General features: G+C 42.0%; 1 protein-coding gene across 2 annotated transcripts in view; it reads left to right on the forward strand.

Moving 5' to 3' along the window:
• LOC127658746 (contactin-associated protein-like 5) overlaps positions 1-21343 on the forward strand; it is a 129758-nt gene that overhangs the window by 15581 nt on the left and 92834 nt on the right. For both annotated transcript variants that reach the window (XM_052148222.1, XM_052148223.1), the window contains exons 2-3: positions 15280-15427; positions 20696-20899. In XM_052148222.1, coding sequence (XP_052004182.1) covers positions 15280-15427; positions 20696-20899 — 352 coding nt within the window. The remainder of the gene's footprint in view (positions 1-15279; positions 15428-20695; positions 20900-21343) is intronic.

Genomic DNA, 21343 nt, shown 5'->3' on the forward strand with positions numbered 1-21343 from the left:
ACTGCCACCAGCACTGTCTTTTCTAGGGACATCCCTGCATTTTCCAGCAGGGCAACTTCAAACCATATACTGCCCGGATTACAAGTGCATGGCTGTATAAACAGAGAGTGTGGGTTCTAGATTACCTGTCTGCAGTCCTGACCTGTCTCCAAATGATAATGTGTGCCACATTATGAAGCACACCATATGGAAACAAAGACCCTGTACAATTGTGCAGCTAAAGACCTACGTATGGATTATTGGGGGGCAATTCCACTTTTTAAACTTAACAAACTTGTGTCTACAGTGCCCAAATGCTTAATAAGTGTTATTAAAAGAAATGGTGATGTTTCACAGTGGTAAACACTTGACTGTGCCAACTTTTTTTAAATGACTGTACATTTAAAAAAAAACATCATATTATGTGTAGTTGTAATGCTTTCAATATAGCAAAGGGTAAATATAATTTACAAATCAAATGAATTGGGGTTGTATGTCACAGAAGGTCTTTGTGTAGGAAGGTGTAAATGGGCTCCCCAAAGTGATGGATAATTGCTCTCTCCAGACTGCACTGCTGCTGGTGGAGAGTGTTTTGACATGTGCTTGTGTTTGCTGTGAGAGTGCATGTGAGAGAAAGGAGGACAGAAACAGGGACAGAAATCTTGATATGAAATTCTTGTTTATAGAGCTGTTGTTTTAAACCAATATCACACAAGTAATAATGCTTTTCAGTGCTCCAGATAAACATACAGTATGAGAGCAGTGGAACTGTTGCCACCAAGTTCTACAGATGGTGGTAGCAGGACATGATTTGATAGCATTGGTTAAAAAATAAATTATTGGTTTCTGTCCTTAAAAGAATATTCCGGGTTCAATACAAGTTAAGCTCAATTGACAGCATTTATGGCATAATACTGATTACCACAAAAATGCATTTTTACTCATCCCTCCTTTTCTTTAAAAACAGCAAAAATCTTGGTTTCAATGAGGCACTTACTGTACAATGGAATGGAGCATTAAAATGATTAGCATTAAATGCTCAGCAATATGCATGTAAACATGATTTTTGTGTTATAAAATCAATTACTAACCTTTTCTGTGTTAAGTTCTAACCGAATTTACAACTTTGTTGCCATGGGATGAGCACCACCTAACGAAGATATGCCACTTGAGGGAGTAGAGGTGCCTTGTAGAAGGAGCTATAGCCTGAGTGATCGTGTTAACCACAGCAGGCAGCAGACCCGTAAGGTACACCATGTCCTGTCCAGGGATCAGACATGGAGTTTCCAGAGGTCTGGGCGTGGGTGCCAGAGGGTGCACCATTCCTGAGAAAGAAGGTCGTTCCTCAGGGGAACTTGCCAGGGAGGAGCTGTCTCGAGGAGTGTGAGGTCCATGAACCAGGTCTGAGTGGGCCAATACAGAGCCATGAGGGTGTTCAGTGGCCGAGCGCAGTTCTTGTAGCACCCCGGGATCAGAACTACCCTCGTCTAGGCCTGATGGAACTGGAGAAGGGCCAGGGGGGCAGGTGGAATATTCCTATCCAGCACAACACTGGCGGCAGCCCGGGAAAGCATGGCGTTCAGCTCGACATCGGCCTCAGACTGGGCTGCCACACCCAAAGGTGGCCCTGTCGAGTCCTCGGTGTCTGACATCACCAAGGCGCCTCAGATGAAGGAAAGCCACAACCGCCACATTGCCATGGTCATGTTCTTGCAGTGAGAACAGAAACCATCCACGCTTGTCCATGCTTATTTCCCAGGCACGTGAGGCAGTGATCGTGACCTTCAGAGGTGGAGAGGTAACGACCGCATCCAGGAACGGCACAGAGAAAGAAAGGCATCTTTAAAAAGACGCTTCTTTAAAAAGACGTTCAATGTCACTGTGCCTTGCTCTAATAGAGAAAACACACTCTTTTAGAGAACCGCTTGATTGTGCCTTATATTCAACAGCAAAATGTTCTTGAAGAGTCAGGTGAATGGGAAACGGCAGTGGTATTCAGCTGGCTCCGAAGAAAAAGTCTGATTGAATCCGCATCCCGATCTTACTTTTATACTTGTATGTCGGGGCGAGTATTCATGTCATATCTGTGCATCCCCAGGGAAACTGAAACTCAAGACAGACTAGCACATCATAAGCAGAAATAGTTGTTGAGGAAGTACAACTTTCCCTGACACATTTAATTCTTTGCCTCCATCTTCTCTCGTCTTGTATTGCTGTTATCTCCTTGTGGGGAAACAGGATTCGCCTACGTAGATGGAAAATTGCTGACAACAGAAGCTTTGTGGGGGCCTCTCTATGTTCATTTCTTTCGTCTTACAGCCCATGGGGCTTTGAGCTGCATTGATGCATTCATGTTTGCCTTTGTCATTTTCTTCTCATGTTTCTGAGTGTGTGTAAGCTACAGTAGTGTCTGTTGGATGCAAGAAGGTTACCCTTAGCATTTTTGAGACTGAATCTTAAGAGTGAAGACAGGAATTGAACTTGAGGCAGGTAAAAAACATGACAGATGTTAAAACCGACAGCTCTCTCTCAGTTGTTATTCTGTCAGAACATCCAGAATACCTCTCTATGAATTGATATTTCTCTTTAAAGTTGTGCTGTAATGCAGGAAGACCTTTTCTCCTTGTATTTAAACATGCATCATTTTCAAGAGGACTGAAAGATAATCTTTAAATGTTTGCATAATGTACCTTGCAGATCGTGTTCTATTGACACTTATTTGACAGATATTTAAACACATTATGTCATGATGTCATGCCTTTGTGGAATCGTCACACCTCTGTTAAAGAACTGCAAAAAACACAATAAGGCTGGTCTTTTTTATAGTTGTCTCTGTTCTGAGTAGATGTAGCCTGCTCAAGGGGTCAGATCTGTAGATGTAGCCTGCTCAAAGAGTCAGCTCTGTGGCAGCAAAACTGTTGTTACATTTGAATAGTTAGAAGGTTGTTGTGTTTTGAAAAGCAAATAGCAAGAAGCAGTGATACAATTAAATTTTTTACTTGACATCCTTTTAAAGATTGATACATTTTTCTTTCATTTTACTTATCAAAGGCTATGCACAGTTCTTCCTCTATGTCGGTCACTTATATGCAAGGACATATTTGCTTAATGTATGTGCTTTAAATATATTGCTTTATATATTTGCTGATTTTATATATATATATATAATTATATTTATATATACACTCACCTAAACGATTATTAGGAACACCATACTAATACTGTGTTTGACCCCCTTTCGCCTTCAGAACTGCCTTAATTCTACGTGGCATTGATTCAACAAGGTGCTGAAAGCATTCTTTAGAAATGTTGGCCCATATTGATAGGATAGCATCTTGCAGTTGATGGAGATTTGTGGGATGCACATCCAGGGCACAAAGCTCCTGTTCCACCACATCCCAAAGATGCTCTATTGGGTTGAGATCTGGTGACTGTGGGGGCCATTTTAGTACAGTGAACTCATTGTCATGTTCAAGAAACCAATTTGAAATGATTCGAGCTTTGTGACATGGTGCATTATCCTGCTGGAAGTAGTCATCAGAGGATGGGTACATGGTGGCCATAAAGGGATGGACATGGTCAGAAACAATGCTCAGGTAGGCCGTGGCATTTAAACGATGCCCAACTGGCACTAAGGGGCCTAAAGTGTGCCAAGAAAACATCCCCACACCATTACACCACCACCACCAGCCTGCACAGTGGTAACAAGGCATGATGGATCCATGTTCTCATTCTGTTTAGGCCAAATTCTGACTCTACCATCTGAATGTCTCAACAGAAATCGAGACTCATCAGACCAGGCAACATTTTTCCAGTCTTCAACTGTCCAATTTTGGTGAGCTCTTGCAAATTGTAGCATCTTTTTCCTATTTGTAGTGGAGATGAGTGGTACCCGGTGGGGTCTTCTGCTGTTGTAGCTTATCCGCCTCAAGGTTGTGCGTGTTGTGGCTTCACAAATGCTTTGCTGCATACCTCAGTTGTAACGAGTGGTTATTTCCAAGAGGTCCTCGCTGCAGACTGTAGCACGATGACGTAGCTGGATGGTCCAATACGTACTGGACGCTGTTACGCTTTGTTAAATTAAAACTGTTTCTATATGTGAGTCCTTCAATATATTTACATGATGTTTAGCCTTCCCCCCTGGCTGTTTTGTTTTTCTCTTTATATATGTATTATTGTAGTTTTGACTGTACATTGACTTTGTTTGTTTGAATCTTAATAAAATAAAAAAAAAACGCTGTTACGCTTTGTTGTGGGGACTTATTTAAAGACTTCCCGCCAGGCTATGTTGGAGATGGAAGGAAAGGAATCCTTCGTGCCTTTTACTCGACCAAAGACTTTTAAAGTTACTGCTCAGCAGACTGCTTCATCAGTGACGGCAATCACTATACCCCAAAGGACAACTATTTATAAATATAAATGGTCACTTTAGTGACAAGCGCTTTATCTGACTGCTGTAATCAGGTTGTATATTAAACTTAAAATCAGTGTTGTTTTTTTGTTTTGTTTTTAATATACGTACATGTCCTGCAGACACTGAAATAAAAAATATACTTCTGGTTTAAAGTTAAGTTTAAAATGTTGTAAAATTAACTATCCAGTACGTATTGGACCATCCAGCTACGTCATCGTGCTACAGGCTGCAGCGAGGGGTGTCTCGTTATTTCAGGCAAAGTTGCTCTTCTATCAGCTTGAATCAGTCGGCCCATTCTCCTCTGACCTCTAGCATCAACAAGGCATTTTCGCCCACAGGACTGCTGCATACTGGATGTTTTTCCCTTTTCACACCATTCTTTGTAAACCCTAGAAATGGTTGTGCGTGAAAATCCCAGTAACTGAGCAGATAGTGAAATACTCAGACCGGCCCGTCTGGCACCAACAACCATGCCACACTCAAAATTGCTTAAATCACCTTTCTTTCCCATTCTAACATTCAGTTTGGAGTTCAGGAGATTGTCTTGACCAGGACCACACCCCTAAATGCATCGAAGCAACTGCCATGTGATTGGTTGATTAGATAATTGCATTAATGAGAAATTGAACAGGTGTTCTTAATAATCCTTTGGGTGAGTGTGTGTATATATATATGTATACAATATTTTTTCAACTATAAATATTACATATATATATATATATAGTGTAATATTTATAGTTGAAAAATATATGGTTGATATCTGCCTACAGTCGGTTTAGCTTAATTTGGTTCTCAGGTGATAATTGTATGTAATTGACAAAGGGTATATATATCTCTCCCTTCTACTCTAATCCATGTGTTTCTGGTCTCACATTACACAGAGGATTGATCAGCCACATAGGTAATCAATGAGAGCGCCCACTGTTTTGTTAGATTAGCTTGCTTTAAGCAGTAGCCTGGGGGTCCATTTGAGTCCCATAAAATAAATACAATTCATGTTAAAGTCATTTAGCCATAATAGGCCAGAATCAGAATCTTAGAAGAAAGTTGTAGAACTGTACTTAAATAATCACGTCAGCCATAAGTTTCTCACTCGGCTCAATATACACATGCCAGCAACAAACCTACGGCTCTCATACAATGATGGAATCATCACTTGTCTGGCCTTCAGATCCTTTTAGATATTTTGTCTGTTTTCTGCTTTACTGAACAACTGTAAACAATGTATTTATGATGTTTCCTAGTGCTGGACTGTAATACACATTGGAGATAGAGAGGAAAAAAGAGAGAAAGGAAGAGACTGCTTGTCTAGTGTGTGGGCATTTAAACATAGTCACAGAGGCACTGAGGTGTTCTCCACTGTTTCTCCAGAGACATATAATTCATGCTTAGAGGGGTCACTGCAATCCCACTGGAGCACTTGGGCAACTCATAAACTCGATTGAAAAATTCATTTTTTATGATGAAAAATGACTGGTCAAAAACATTAACATTTCAAATAAAATATTTAAAGTATTTCAATTATATCTATGTACAATCTGTGACGAGCTTCTGTTATTTGAAGGACGAAAAACATATTTCTTTTGTTTTCCAAAATATCTACACATCTTTTAAACAAGATTAATTTACTTAAGAAGCAATTGTGAGTGTCTCTTGAAATAACTTTATATTTTCTACCTAGTTGGTAGATTGTTTTTCTTGTTTTAAGCATCAATATTGGTGAATTTATTGAGGTTTATGCTTAAAAAAAACAAAGAAAATAAAATGTAATTTAAGTTTTATTAACGTATACAATTTAGAAATTTTGCTTCGAAAGCTAATGTAACTTGTTTAAAAGATTTTTTGATTCTGCTGGGAATCAAGGCAAAAAAATATTATGAATTTTAGGATTTTTCTTTTTCTCAGTACAATGCCTTCAACCTTCCATTAGAGACATAGCAAGCACTGTCAAATGTTTCCTGCCAGATAACAAATACAAAACCACCCAATTAAGCTTATCTTGTGCTGGCTTGTGGATTCACACTGGTTTTAGGGGAGTTGTGGATGGTAAATTACAGAAGGATGTAACAGTTGCACACGTTAGAGGGCTGAGGAAACGGTCCGTGGAGGGTCCATCATAATGCCAGCAGTGCAAAGGGGTTTATGATGATTGGTGGGGGGTGGGGAGTTGATACATGAATAGACTTAATGAAGTGTAGAGAGGAGCTGTTTACGTGGGCAGCCTGTAACCAGGGCATCTCCCCGGATCTGACGGGAGCTCCTCTATGCCCCTGTGCATTCCTGCCCCTGGGTGCTTCGACAGTGCAGATTAAAAAACTCTCACAAGTTTTTTTCATAAATCAGTGATTTTATTTAAAAGAGTAATTTCCTCTAAAAGAGCAAAACACAGCGGCGTTGAACGTCCTTTTAAGGACGTGTCTTTATAAAGATGCCTTTTTCGCCCCTGTGTTGTTCCTGGATATGGTAGAGTGCTCTCCGCTTCAGACGGCCACAGGCGTTGTCTCGTGTGTCTGGGTAGCGATCACACTGAGGCTGCATTTGTGGATGGTTCATGTTCTCACTGCGAGAACATGACCATGACAACGTTGCGGTCGCGGCTTGCTTACAACCGTAAGCAAGCCACTCCAGCCGCCCCCCGCGCCGCTACTTCTTCCCATGGGATTGAGGACAATGTGGTTGGCGATGGAGGCGATTTGGGGATGGCAGCAGGTGCAGCTTCGCCAGGTACGCCCCCTTTGACCACCCGCACCCCGGCACGCTCGTTGACTCCCGTCCGTGCTCAAGGCAACGGCGACTCGCCTTACAGCCAGTCCACCTACCCTCCTGACATCGAAGCCGATGAGCTCGCCGCAGCATCGGAGGGCGTGGTATCTGACGCTGAGGACTCCCCTGGGCTGCCGCTTTCGGGCCTGCACGCCCAGGCTGAGGCCGATATCCACCTCTGATCTATGAAAAAAGGCCAATGAGAAGTTGGCAGCCGGTATTTGCATGTCCCGCCCCCGGACATACGGGTATTTAAGTGGCGCAAATACGGGAGTTCATTCAGAAAATTTCTGAGAAGCCGATGGTCGTGTCTGCAGTTGCTGCGTGTTACACAACGAATTACTGACATTCCTCTGCTGCATGCTGTTGGATTCTACGGCGCACAACAGCGGCTTTCTCCTGTTTGCACGGCTGTGCATTCCTGCCCCTGGGTGCTTCGACAGTGCAGATTAAAAAACTCTCACGAGTTTTTTTCATAAATCAGTGATTTTATTGAAAAGAGTAATTTCCTCTAAAAGAGCAAAACACAGCGGTGTTGAACGTCCTTTTAAGGACGCGTCTGTATAAAGATGCCTTTCCGCCCCTGTGTTGTTCCTGGATGCGGTAGAGTGCTCTCCGCTTCAGACGGCCACAGGCGTTGTCTCGTGTGTCTGGGTAGCGATCACACTGAGGCTGCATTTGTGGATGGTTCATGTTTTCACTGCGAGAACATGACCATGACAACGTTGCGGTCACGGCTCGATTACAACCGTAAGCAAGCAACTCCAGCCGCCCCCCGCGCCGCTACTTCTTCCCATGGGATTGAGGACGATGTGGTTGGCGATGGAGGCGAATTGGGGATGGCAGCGGTTGCAGCTTCGCCGGGTACGCCCCCTTGGACCACCCGCACCCCGACACGCTCGTTGACTCCCGTCCGTGCTCAAGGTTATGCCGACTTGCCTTACAGCCAGTCCACCTACCATCCTGACATCGAAGCCGATGAGCTCGCCGCGGCATCAGAGGGCGTGGTATCTGACGCTGAGGACTCCCCTGGGCTGCCGCTTTCGGGCCTGCACGCCCAGGCTGAGGCCGACGCGCAGATGAACGACATGCTTTCCCAGGCAGCCACTAGCGTGGGCTTGGATTGGAACCCTCCATCCTCCCCACAGCCATCACGGCTGGAAGACTGGTTCCTGGGGTCTGGACGCCGCTCACAGCCTCATCCCACCCCAGTCCCATTCTTCCCGGAAGTGCATGATGAGCTGACGTCTTCGTGGAGAGCACCCTTCTCCACTTGTCACACCGCCACCTGCTCATCCGCCCTCGCCACCCTCGACGGCGGAGCGCACCACAGGTACACGGCGATTCCCCAGGTGGATAGGGCAATTGCGCTTCACTTATGCCCCAGAAGCCCTACCACCTGGCAGGGCCGCCCTGTACTCCCTTCCCAGACCTGTAGAGCAACATCCTCTTGACCGCAAAGGCCGACAGCGCCACCGGACGCGCCACTTCTGCCCTGCATGCCATGGCTTTCCTGCAGGTCCATCAAGCCAAGGCACTAAGAAACATGCACGGGGGTGGTCCTGATTCCGACATGCTGCAGAACTGCGCTCAGCGACCGACCTCGCCCTGAGAGCGACGAAGGTCACAGCGCAGGTGCTCGGGCAGGCGATGGCCATGCTCGTGGTCCAGGATCGTCAACAATGGCTGAACATGGTCGAGATGCGTGAAGCAGACAAGACTTGCTGTGTCCAGTACGTGCTTTGCGTATCTATCTGGACCGCACGCAGAGCACTAGACGCTCTGAGCAGCTATTTGTCTGCTTCGGGGGACAGCGGAAAGGGAACGCTGTCTCCAAACAGAGGCTTGCCCACTGGGTTATCGATGCCATTTCATTGGCTTATCACACCCAGTCCGTGCCCCCCCCCCCCCGCGGGTCCGAGCTCACTCCACTAGGGGTGTTGCATCCTCATGGGCAAGGGGCACCTCCCTAGCAGACATCTGCAGAGCAGCAGGGTGGGCAACACCTAACACTTTCTCAAGGTTTTACAATCTCTGTGTTGAGTCAAAATCGTCCCGTGTTTTCTCAGGTCCGAGCCCATAGAACTCGGTAACACGCTGATGTTCTGGCCAGGTGAATCGCTTGCGCCTAGCGCCCTTTCCCTCAGCCGAGGTAAAATAGTGCGCCTCCGTTCCCAGGAGACCCCATCTTCGGGTCGCTGGTTGACTCCTCCCTAGCCCTTTTGGGTCCGCAGTTCAGCGGAGGAACTCGCCGACCCACGCCACTACGGGTACCCAAAGGCTACCCTGTACTGGAATCGGTGCTCCGTATGTAAGGCCTCCTGCTCGGACTCCCCCTGTGTGTAATTCCGCGGTACTGTCCACTCACAAGCTGACCTCCGTGTCTCCCTTAGGCAGTTACAGCTACCTCAGTCGCCGTGCTGTATGCTTCCCCCCTCTACGAGGCTGGATCTACCACCGCACCATCTTTTCCACATAGGTCCTAACAGGCCATGTGATGCATTTGCCACTCTTTGCCTCCCCTGCCGGGTAGGTGTGGCCTCCGCAGGGTCTTCTCCCCCTGAAAGAAGGGCTAAGACCCCCTTCCCTCAATGCGTGTAAGGGCCCCGGCCTTAGTTGCTCTATGCGAGAAACATAGAGAGAAAAGAGGCCCAGCCAGGCTGGCCCGTTCCCAGGTTGGTGGCCATCACCTTGTTCCCCCCTCCAGGGTAGCGAAAAGGATTCTGATGGCTTGAATGGGGCATTGGGGAAGGATACGTGCAGTCTGATACAGTTGGTCGTCCTGCACGTAAGAATACCTACTCGCTCCTGTATCAGCAGTTCACGTACACGGCTCAGCGCATGGCACTTTTATAAGTGGACCCCTAGTGTCGCTTCTCTGACACAACATGGAGAGAGCGACAGAAGGGGAACATCTATGTTACGTATGTAACCTCCGTTCCCGCCACGTCGCTGAGCCGAGCCACTGTTGTGGCCGGACCATTTCTGGCTCCTCAGAAAAATCCTGAATGAACTCCCGTATTTGCACCGCTTAAATACCCGTATGTCCGGGGGCGGGACATGCAAATACCGGCTGTCAACTTCTCATTGGCCTTTTTTCATAGCTCAGAGGTGGTTATCGGCGCTCAAGAGAGACCCCTAGTGTCGCTTCTCTGACAAAAACTCTCGTTCCCTCCATCAGGGAACGGAGGTTACATACGTAACCTAGACGTTTTCTTTTTTTGTGTGTTGATTTTGATGTTTGATTTGGATCATTGTACTGCTGGAAGATCCAACCAGGGCCCATTGTAAGATTTCTGGCAGATGCAGCCAGATTATTAATTTTTTTAATCTGTTGGTATTTTTATTATCTGTGAAGCCATGTATCCAAACAAGATGTCTATGACCACTGGCAGAAACACAGCCCACAATATTAAAGATCCAGCAGCACATTTTACTCTGGGCATTGGGTACTTCTTCATCTCTATGTGTGCCAAACCTATCTCTGGTGTTTGCTGCCAAAAAGCTCTTTTTTTTGTTTCATCTGACCATAGAACCTGGTCGCATTTGAAGTTCCTGTAGTGTCTGGAAAACTGAAGACACTTGAGTTTGTTGTTGAATGAATGCAGATACGTTTTTTCTTGAAACCCTCCCAAACAACTTTTTTGGTGATTTCTGATATAATTTTCTGACTTTCTGACCCCAAGCCCCAACTTATTTCTGCAATTATCCAGCTGTGATCATTGGTGATTCTTTTGCCACATTGGAGATCCTCCTCACTGTGTATAGACACATGTCCTATTCTAGGCCAATTCTTAAGAGCTCCAGTTGATTGGTACTTGTTAATTATTAACCTGATGGTGGAAATGGGCATTTTCAATGCTTGGCTATTTTCTTATAGCCACTTCCCATTTTGTGGGAACTATAAAGAACTATATTCTTTAGTCTAACACACTGTGATTGATGATTAAGGGAATTTGGCCCTTGTGTTACATCACATTTATACCCCTGTGAAACAGGATGTCATGACTTTCATGTTACTAGTCACCCAGGTGCACAAAAAAAAATATGAATGGGAATGTAGATTTATTTTACTTATAATAATTTCTAGGGGTGCCAAAAATTGTGGCCAAAATGTTTTGGAGAAAAATATGTATTTAATCATTAGATATTTCCCCTCTTTCAGTTGTTTTACTTCAATTAAAGGTTAGATTTTTGTGATTTATTTTTAATGCAAGATCACCTGGAGTTGGGGTGGCGGAGGGATGTCAGAAGAACTTTCGCAGGACAGAGGTAAGCAGTGCCTTATATACGCTTACTCCAGCATTGATTGGTTGGATAAAATGAACATGCTCCACACAAACTTTTGTTAAGAACTCCATTTCATGAGTTCACACGTTCATATAATCTTTGAATGAAGAGAAGGTACATATTTGGCTCACTGTTCATAATGGAGGTCTCGAGCTTGAGACTTGACTCAAGCCTGAGTTACCTGCCAAAAAATGCTGATGATGGCTTCGATAGTTAGTTGTTGGTGGCAGATGCGTTTGTGAGTATGCATGCCTATACTTTCAGATTTGAACTGTTCTAAAGGGAGGGCTCACGCTGCGATCCAAACGGGATCGCAAATTCAATGACCTGCAAGCCATCGAGGGTGAAGAAAGTCTAGCAAGTTGTTCAAGGGCACTGTAATGATTTGTAGATCACAGCAAAATCATTGCTGTGAGAAGGGAGTTTAGATTGCACTGATAGGTTGATTAATTTGTCAGTTTTTATGATTTAGGTTTAAATACAGCCATCAGAGGCCTGCAGGCCATAGAGGGAATTACATATAAACAGTTTAATAAAAGTGCATGAGCAGCCATAATGGTGACTGGAAGGTCCAAGTAGGTGAATAAAGGAAGCTTATTGTAGTGGAAAGATAGTATTCTCATTTCCTTTCAATTGCAAGCAGGGACAGGTGATGCAGAGACAAATTTAATTTATTTACTGGATTAAATTTCTAGATAATTTGTGAGGCAATCAATATACATATGTATGTGCATACATGCTACATCATTTAAAGTGGTATTTGTCTTTGAATTAGAAGGCACTTGAAACTAAAGTACTTGAATAACTGTCTGTGGTCTGTTTATCTTATTCATTGGTTTTGGAGTTTAGAAGATTATTCTCTGGACATAATGTGAGTAATTAAATTAATTCAGCATTATACTGGGACGTATGAAATTACTTGGAGTTTGTGCCTGAGAATTGGATTTAAAAATATACTATGGACACCATTCACAGTTGAATAAATACATCTTCTATATATTATAGCCTGTAATAAATTCTACAGAATAATTTAAATATTCTGAGGATAAAAACAAAATGTGAGGCCAAATCATCTGGCACTGATTTCAACACGTTTCTTTAAGATTGTGTGGAGTGCTGAATTTTCACAATTTTGATGAGTCACTTTAAAAGTTAGACATAAGTACAAAAATTAGGTTCTAAGGTAAAGATTCTTAAGAGTCTATGATTCAATAATTTAGAATAGCTTTAAAATAACTGACAACATGTGACAAAATAGAAAAGATTTTCCTGTGGGATTAAAGTGATGGATTGCTTTCACCTGTGTGAAAAGTTTGTCCTGGTCTGCAGGAGGAGAGAAAGTGATACAACGGTCTATAATTATACATTTGAATAAAGTTTACAGAAAGCACTTGCTGCATGGTTATCAGAGCTGCATGTCAAGGTGATCACAAATGCCATGAGGAGGTAAGACACTTTGCAAAATGAAGTTGTTCGCACAGAAGCTGTATGCAGCCGTAGGAAGCTGTAGCCTGTTCAGTGCGGGTGCTGCTTGGAAGTGAGCTCACGCTAAAAGGTCGGTCTGATTTGGAGAAATGTTTGGAATTTAGAGTAGCAGTCATTTGAAAGTAAGTTTGCTTGTTGCGTGATTGGCCCTACGTTCCAAATGGAATAAATCACCCTCTGAGGGCATTTTGAGGAGAGAACAATCATAATAGTCATGTTGAAATATTTTTGTATTAATATAAATATAAATTGAAAATTCCCACACTGTTTAGCCCTCACAGTGGATTGAAAAGTAATTGAAGGGAATAGGGCAAACAGATGATCACTTCTGAATGGATTGCACCCTAAAACGTGCTGTACAGCAAGATAATCAGGACTGAGAGGAATTAAACATCTGAGCAGGAGAACCGGTTTTAAACTCGAGTGTGTTGAACATTTTTTGAAATCAATGATGATCTTTGATTTCCTTGCCTGAAATTAGACTGTGATAGAGCTCAAGTGACATAAACCCAGAACAGAATCCAATTATGGAGGCACCGCTCCGGGTGGAAGTTAAGATGACAAGACCTGTATACAGACATATTGAGTTGTACTATAGGAATACAGAGAAGCAGTGACCACTTGCATAGGTAGCTTCAATGCCAGGGTCTGCTTCATGAAAGAAAGAAAGAAAGAAAGAAAGAAAGGCATGGTTAAAAAATTGTGAAAGTTGCAGCTGCTGTTGCAACGAAAATAAGAATATAGTGAGCTGCTGCGGCAACTTTGTTGAAAACATCAGCTTATCTGATGAAGGCAAATGCTTCACGCATAGTAGGTCATCTGTCGCATAGATCTGATGCGGGTGAGAGGGAGAACTGTCGCAGGACAAAGGTAAGCAGTGGCCTATATACGCTTACTTAACCAATCTTTGATTGGTTAGATTAAAAGAACATGCTCCTGCAAAATTTTATTTAGAACTTTATAATTTGTGGAGTGTCACAAACACAGACAAGTGGAGTGATACAAAAATTAAGTGTTGCAGTGCTGTTATAAAAAAATTTAGCACCCTTGGAATGCCATTTATCCAATCAGATCAGAGGATATAGTCCCACAACAGTTTTTTTTTCAACATGATAATACAGGAAGTCCATTGGATTGGACACATTATGTCAACTTACTGACAGGTGGCATCTCACTTCAGACATTTTTGCATCGTTTCAAAAGTGTTTTACCTTTCCTTGTGGCATAATCGGAAGGAATGTTTTTTTTTTATTTATAATTTTTACACCACTGATGGTTAGGTTTAGGTTTGGAGTTTGGGTGGGCATACAGTTTATAAAATATGCATTCATCTTCACTGTATAACTGCCTGTCCAGCTAAAAAAAAACAACTCCCTCTTAACACTCCTCTGTGGACATTACACCTGGAAACTGAAGCTCACAAGTGCCCATATGCTAAAAAATAAATAAATACAAAAACTCACTGCTTTGGTCACTGATGAATTGTGTCACTGGTGTTTTGAATTTCAGTAAGCACAGAATGATTGAAGCTACAGAAAAGTCAACCTATGTTTTCCTATTTCAATGTGAGGTCAGTCTCTTTTTTTTCTGCAGAATGGAAAAAAAAAAAAATAGATGAACACTATCTTTGCAAAGTAAGAAACAAAATCAGCCAAGAAATGAAATTCTGTGTGGCAGTTTCAAAACTGTATAATATCTGATTAAACATTCAGGCCAAGTCAATACTTTCTTTGAGTAAGAGAAAGCACTTTAAATTAATTTCCACACACCATGATAACTTGGCTCCTTAAGGGTGGAATTTAAGTGCATCTTCCTCAAAGGCACAATATTTCTTTCTCCAAGTCTGTGTGCAACCAAAACAATGCATGGGGCTTTTAACTCAATTTACTGTCAGATTCTTGTTCTTGCTGGAATCACAATGTGTGTGGGCTGCTAGTAAATCACCAGGGAAGATGATGATATCGTTATTTTGCTATATTACTCAGATGTTATTTATCTCTATCTCAAAAGGACATTGAATAGTCTATCTTTGAAGAAAGGTGACATTTTGCTTTTGTGATTCATCCATAACCATGTGTTGTTTTGGTCATCTGTTCTTGTGTTTAACATGAATCTTAACTGCGGAGTGAGTCAGACACACATTACTGTCAAATTATGTGTACTAGCAGATGAAAATAAGTTGGCATTTACATAAATTGTTGAGACCTTTGGATTAGACTAGATCCATATACAGTTCTTAAACATTACATTTGCAAAAAACCCAACTGATTAACTTGCACATTATCAAACTGTTGTAAATCTACCCATTTGTGAAATATCTTATCTCTCTCTCTTTTTTCTCTTTTCAGAAGATTGTGGGTAACGTGAATCCAGACAGTGTTGTCCACCATAAACTCAGCCAGTCTATCAGAACCCGGTTCCTAAGGTTCATTCCTCTTGAGTGGAGCTCCGGTGGCAGGGTGGGCCTCAGGGTTGCTGTGTATGGCTGTGCATATAGTAAGTGACAGTTTTATTAAGTATGTAATATACTGTTCAACATGCTGTACTTGTTTATATTTATACAACATCAATGTTCTTTGAGCAGTTTCTAGGATCTTGCTAGGGTGTTGTTAGATGGTTGCTAAGGCATTACCAAATGTTTGCTAACAAAGATACTAAATGGTTGCTAACAAAGATATCCAAATATCAGACACTTATCCAATCAGACTGTGTTAGCTAGATAAATAAGAAATTGAATTAATTATACTATGCTCTTTAATTATTCTGTGGCATGATCCATAAACTTGGATGAATGTGTGCTTTGCTGATAAGTGCTGCATGAAGAATTACAGTACATTTAATCTCTCTGTTATAATAAACCACAAAAAAACATTGTCAGGAGTACATATAATAAATAATTAATTCACCATCTGAAAACTGAATATACAGTAGATATGATGAATTGATAAGCACTTATCTATTCGCTGGATCTTTAACAAGTGACAAATATAACCTTGAAAGAAGAGCATCAGTTTGTTTTTAATCAGACGTGATTGGACGGCTATTGCTGGTAGTGCAGTGATTGCACCTAACAGCACAGATTAAATTGAGCCACATATCACATAATGGGAAAAATACTAATGTTAATCAGCCAACTGCTGCGACAGTTGTGAACTCAAGCTGAACCTTTGAATGGTGCAATACTCCATAAGTTCATTATCTGTGATTGCAAGATTGCTATGTGGAGACAATGTCTCTGAAAGCTAGCAGATTCCTTATTTGACTGAATGGAGTAGTAGCTTATTAGCAAAAATAGATATTTTTATTCAGTGTTGGAATCAATGTAAACTTTTCTGCTTCACTTTAAAAATCTGAAAAAAGGAAGCATTCATTTAAAAAAATGCTTCACTTTCTATTCTCTCTATTACTCATCAAGAACGTAAACATTTGCCTCATAATACATGGCATAATACAGTAGTGAGCTGAAACACAGATAAAGAGAATTCGGAAAAACAGCTGTGCAAGCATGCTTGAGAAAGACGGTGAAGGCTTATGCTCTGCAGAACAATTGGCTTTGGTCTATCAAAAAGTCTTCAACAAAGTCCTCAAGAAATCCTTGAAGAGTCATGTCTTTATAAGGTTTCAAAGAAAGAAATGTTTAAACATCTGTCTTACTTGGAACACTGGGCCACGCTTGATTTGCTGCTTAAATGGGTAATTAAGCAAAATCACACAAGAAACAATGCTGTTGTACTGATTATCAGTATGGCTGTGATTGATCTGTAGACTCAAGGCCATCACTGGTACAACACAGCCATGTTGATACTGTATTTATTATTTGATTTTGCTGTTATATAAAAATAGACATTTTAGAGATATTAAAATAAATTTGCTCTGCTTGTCAGGAACAAGAGTAATATAAAAAATGAAGCGTTCCAGTGCTGTTCGACACCATTTTGTACAATCAAATTTGACATCAGGAACCAACCTTTATATAATTAGGAATTGATACATATAAAAAGGTTTCCTTTGGGTGCAATGCCTTTTTAAACATCTCAAGGCAAATTTCATTATAATTTTCCATGTACAAGGAGGATATATTTCACTTCCAGAAAAGAGTTAGTGTTCTGCAGTGAAGCACATACTGCCATAATTCCTTTATCACTGCCAGTTCCTAAACTCATATGTTTACACGATAGCATTATATTTACATTGCATGAGCTTCATTTTATGGATTTCCCTAAACTTGCTGATGTAAACCATCACATATCGTCTTTATCATTCTGTCTGAAAAGTGTGAAACCACATTCCCCATTAACAGTATACAATTTCAATTTTAGTATGAGCAGCTTTTGATCACATAACAACATGAGATGGTATTTGGACACCAGATGAGTACATCAACATCACATTGGAAGCACTGGATTTGCCCAATTAATCCCACATTCTGTGAGCTTTTGAACTCCATTAACTTGCTTGATTAAAACCTCAAGTTACAGAGCATTGTGAAGGAACATTTTCCACTCTCCACGTTGGAAAGTCTATCCCTTTAATTGCACATTCATACTTCACCACTAGAGGAAACATGTCTTTCACATTACTGATTCCTATACACCTTTCCCTTTAAGACAGTGTGTTTTATACATTGCACAAGCTGGGTTACTGTGAGCATATAATCTATAAAGCTGTGTGCGTTCATGAAGAAACACACACACACACACACACACACACACACACACACACACACACACACACACACACACAAACAAACACAAATACAAATACACATTCATACCCTTTTACATTATAACCAAATTGCTCACCGTCATGACTTGTATCATGTACCCAGCATTTCATTAAAGTCTTGTGGATGTAACTCTCTAAGCCCTTACTCTCTTACCGGAGTAACCAGTTTTCAAGAACTATCTGAACATTTTATCTGAACTACCCAACCAGAGAGGAGAACATTATGGATCACTGTTACACTACAGTATTTAAAACTGTCCCCCGCAGTGCACTGGGTCACTCTGACCACGTCATGGTCTATTCCAGGATTCCTGCATTCAGGCAGAAATGAAAACTATCTAAATCTGTTGTGAGGACATCAAAGCAGTGGAACTGTGGAGGATCTGCATGTATGCTTGGACTGTACTGATTGGGATGTATTCAGGATTGCTACCAACAGTCTGGATGAGTGCACAGAGGCTGTGACATCATACATCAGCTTCTCTGAGGTCTGCTGTGTACATCACGCACCAGGGTGAGTTACAACAATGACAAACCCTGGTTCACAGCCAAGCTTAGACAGCTAAAGTTAGAGAAAGAAGAAGCGTTTAGGTGTGGGGACAGAGACAGGTTCAGAAAGTTAAAGTACAGGTTTAGTAAGGCGGTGAGAGATGCCAAACAGCTGTAATCTGAGAAACTACAACAGTAGTTCTCAGCCAACGACTCTCCTTCTGCCTGGAATGGGCTCAGACAGATCACAAACCGCAAACCTAAAGCCCCCCACTCCATTAACGGCTTGCGCCTGGCAAACAGCCTGAGTGAGTTTTACTGCCGCTTTGAAAGACAATGGGACATTCCTGACACCATCCCATTTGGCACCATCGATCAGCTACAACCCTACTCCACATCCCCCATCACAGCAGGGGTGTAAACAGACTATTCAAGAGACAGAACCAATGCAAAGCAGTCGGGCCAGACTCTGTCTCTCCATCCACCTTGAAGCACTATGCTGATCAGCTGTCTCCGGTGTTCACAGACATCTTTAACACGTCACTGGAGACATGCCATGTGCCAGTCTGCTTCAAGACCTCCACCATCATCCCTAACCACAAAAAACAAGGACCACAGGACTTAATGACATCAGACCTGTCACCATGACCTCTGTGGTAATGAAATCATTTGAGTACCTTGTGCTGTCCCACCTCAAAGCCATCACTGATCCTCTCCTGGACCCCCTGCAGTTCACCTACAGAGCTAACAGGTCAGTGGATGATGCAGTTAACATGGTCCTCCACTTCATCCTCCAGCACCTGGACTCATCAGGAATTACACCAGGATCTTGTTTCTGGATTTTAGCACTGCCTTCAACACCATCATCCTGGCTCTGCTGCAGGACAAGCTCTCCCAGCTGAGTGTGCCTGACTCCACATACAGGTTGATCACAGACTTCCTGACTGATAGGAGGCAGCATGTGAGGCTAGGAAAACATGTCTCTGACTCCCGAACCATCAGCACTGGTTCTCCTCATCTTTTCTCCTTGTACACTGACAGTCTGTCAAGCTCCTGAAGTTTTGTGGATGACACCACCCTCATTGGGCTCATCTCTGGTGGGGATGAGTCCACCTACAGGTGGGAGATTGATCATCTGGTGACCTGGTGCAATCAGAACAACTTGGAGCTCAATGCTGTGAAGAGAGTGGAGATGGTCATAGATTTCAGAAAGAACTCAGGCCCACCCACCACCATCATCCTGTGTGACTCTCCAGTTGACACTGTGAAGTCCTTCCGCTTCCTGGGAACCATCATCTCCCAAGATCACAAGTGGTAGCTGAACATCAGCTCTCTAATTTAAAAAGGACAGCAGAGGATGTACTTCCTTCAACGGCAGCTGAAGAAGTTCAACCTGCCGAAGACAATGATGGTGCACTTCTACACCTTCATCATTGAGTCTATCCTCATCATTGAGTCCATCCTCACCTCCTCCATCACCATCTGGTATGCTGCTGCCACTGCCAAGGACAAAAGCAGACTTCAGCGTGTCATTCATTCTGCTGAGAAGGTGATTGGCTACAATCTGCCATCTCTCCAGGACCTGTATGCCTCCAGGACATTGAGGCGGGCAGAAAAGATTGTGGCCGACCCCTCCCACCCAGGACACAATCTCTTTGAGACACTCCTCTCTGGCAGGAGGCTACAGTCCATTAGAATCAAAACCTCATGCCACAGGAACAGTTTCTTCCCATCTGTAGCTGGCCTCATAAACAAGGCCTAGGACCCCCCTGACACTGTCTCTTATCCCACCTCCAAAGTGAACATTTGCACATTCTGTGGTTCATATTCTGCACATATTGTGCACATCCTTGCACAACTGCACATATTTTGCATTAATTAAAAACAGTCAGTTTACTTTTTCTATATATATTGTATCTTACATATAGTTTATTATTTATCTTACTATGTTTATTGATTATTATATGCATCAAACACCAAAGTAAATTCCTTTTATGTGAAAACTTACTTGGCAATTAAATCCACTCTTATTCTGATTCTGAATCTTTTCCTGGATAGCTGAAATTTTACAACATAACTCTAGGTCCTCTGAATCGAAGCTTGTTCATCTTTTGTTGTTATACAGGTGGTGATATAGCCAAAGCCTTAAAACTTCAGCAAGTCTTTCATCTTTCATCATGTAGCTTGCTTAATCTTAACAGTTTAGCCAACCTTATCTTCACCATTGCCATTGCATTTTCCTCACTTATTTAGCTTTAGCACAGTTTAGGACATATTCTTGATTGCATTTTAAATGTTCTTATCACTATTTTGAGTTAAATTAATCTCCAGTCATTTTCTCACAACCACAGGAGTCTGGAAGGCTGCTGTAAAAATGTCATACCCATGACACTGATGTGAAATCTTTTGGCAGGCAGCAACAACAGTTAACAATGGAACATTCAATGAACTATAATTTTAGCTATTTAAAATGAGAATTTCTGTAGTAGACTATTTTTCTCATCATTTTCATCAAAAACAAAAAAATTCAGAAATATCATGTGTCTGTAGAATCATATGTGGCCAACTTTGATGGCAGAAGCTCTTTGCTGTACCGATTCAACCAGAAGTCTATGAGCACCGTGAAAGATGTTATATCACTGCGCTTTAAGAGTCGACAGGCAGAGGGTGTTTTACTGCATGGAGAAGGACAGAGAGGGGATTATATCACACTGGAGCTCCATCGTGGCAGGCTGGTCTTGCATCTAAATCTCGGTAAGTTAATATTCATATCTTATTTGTATCTTCAAATGGAGTTACATTGGATTGGTTATTGTATTAATGTTTTGTTTAGTTTTTTTGGCACATGTAGCAGAAAATGATTTTTTTTTAACATATTGTATACAGTTGGGCTTCTATAATCCATATGTTCTATTTTGCATATTTTCTCATTTAATATATGTTTGTCATTGCAAATTATATTAATAGCGTAACAATTTGATTGAATATTTGCACTCGAGTTGGCACCACATGTTTGTACAAAACCTGATGATCCATCTTATGATTTGAAAAATGCTCCAAAGAGAACCTTGTGTGCTTGAATGGAAGCAGGGAAATCTTGCATTTTGTACAAAAGAGTTTACTTCATCAATGTCACATGGTCAAATGGTGTAGAATCTTAATGGCTTCTTAATTTATATCATAATGTTTCTTTTTTGG

Source organism: Xyrauchen texanus, chromosome 18, assembly GCF_025860055.1.
Source record: "Xyrauchen texanus isolate HMW12.3.18 chromosome 18, RBS_HiC_50CHRs, whole genome shotgun sequence".
Lineage (NCBI taxonomy): Eukaryota > Metazoa > Chordata > Actinopteri > Cypriniformes > Catostomidae > Xyrauchen > Xyrauchen texanus.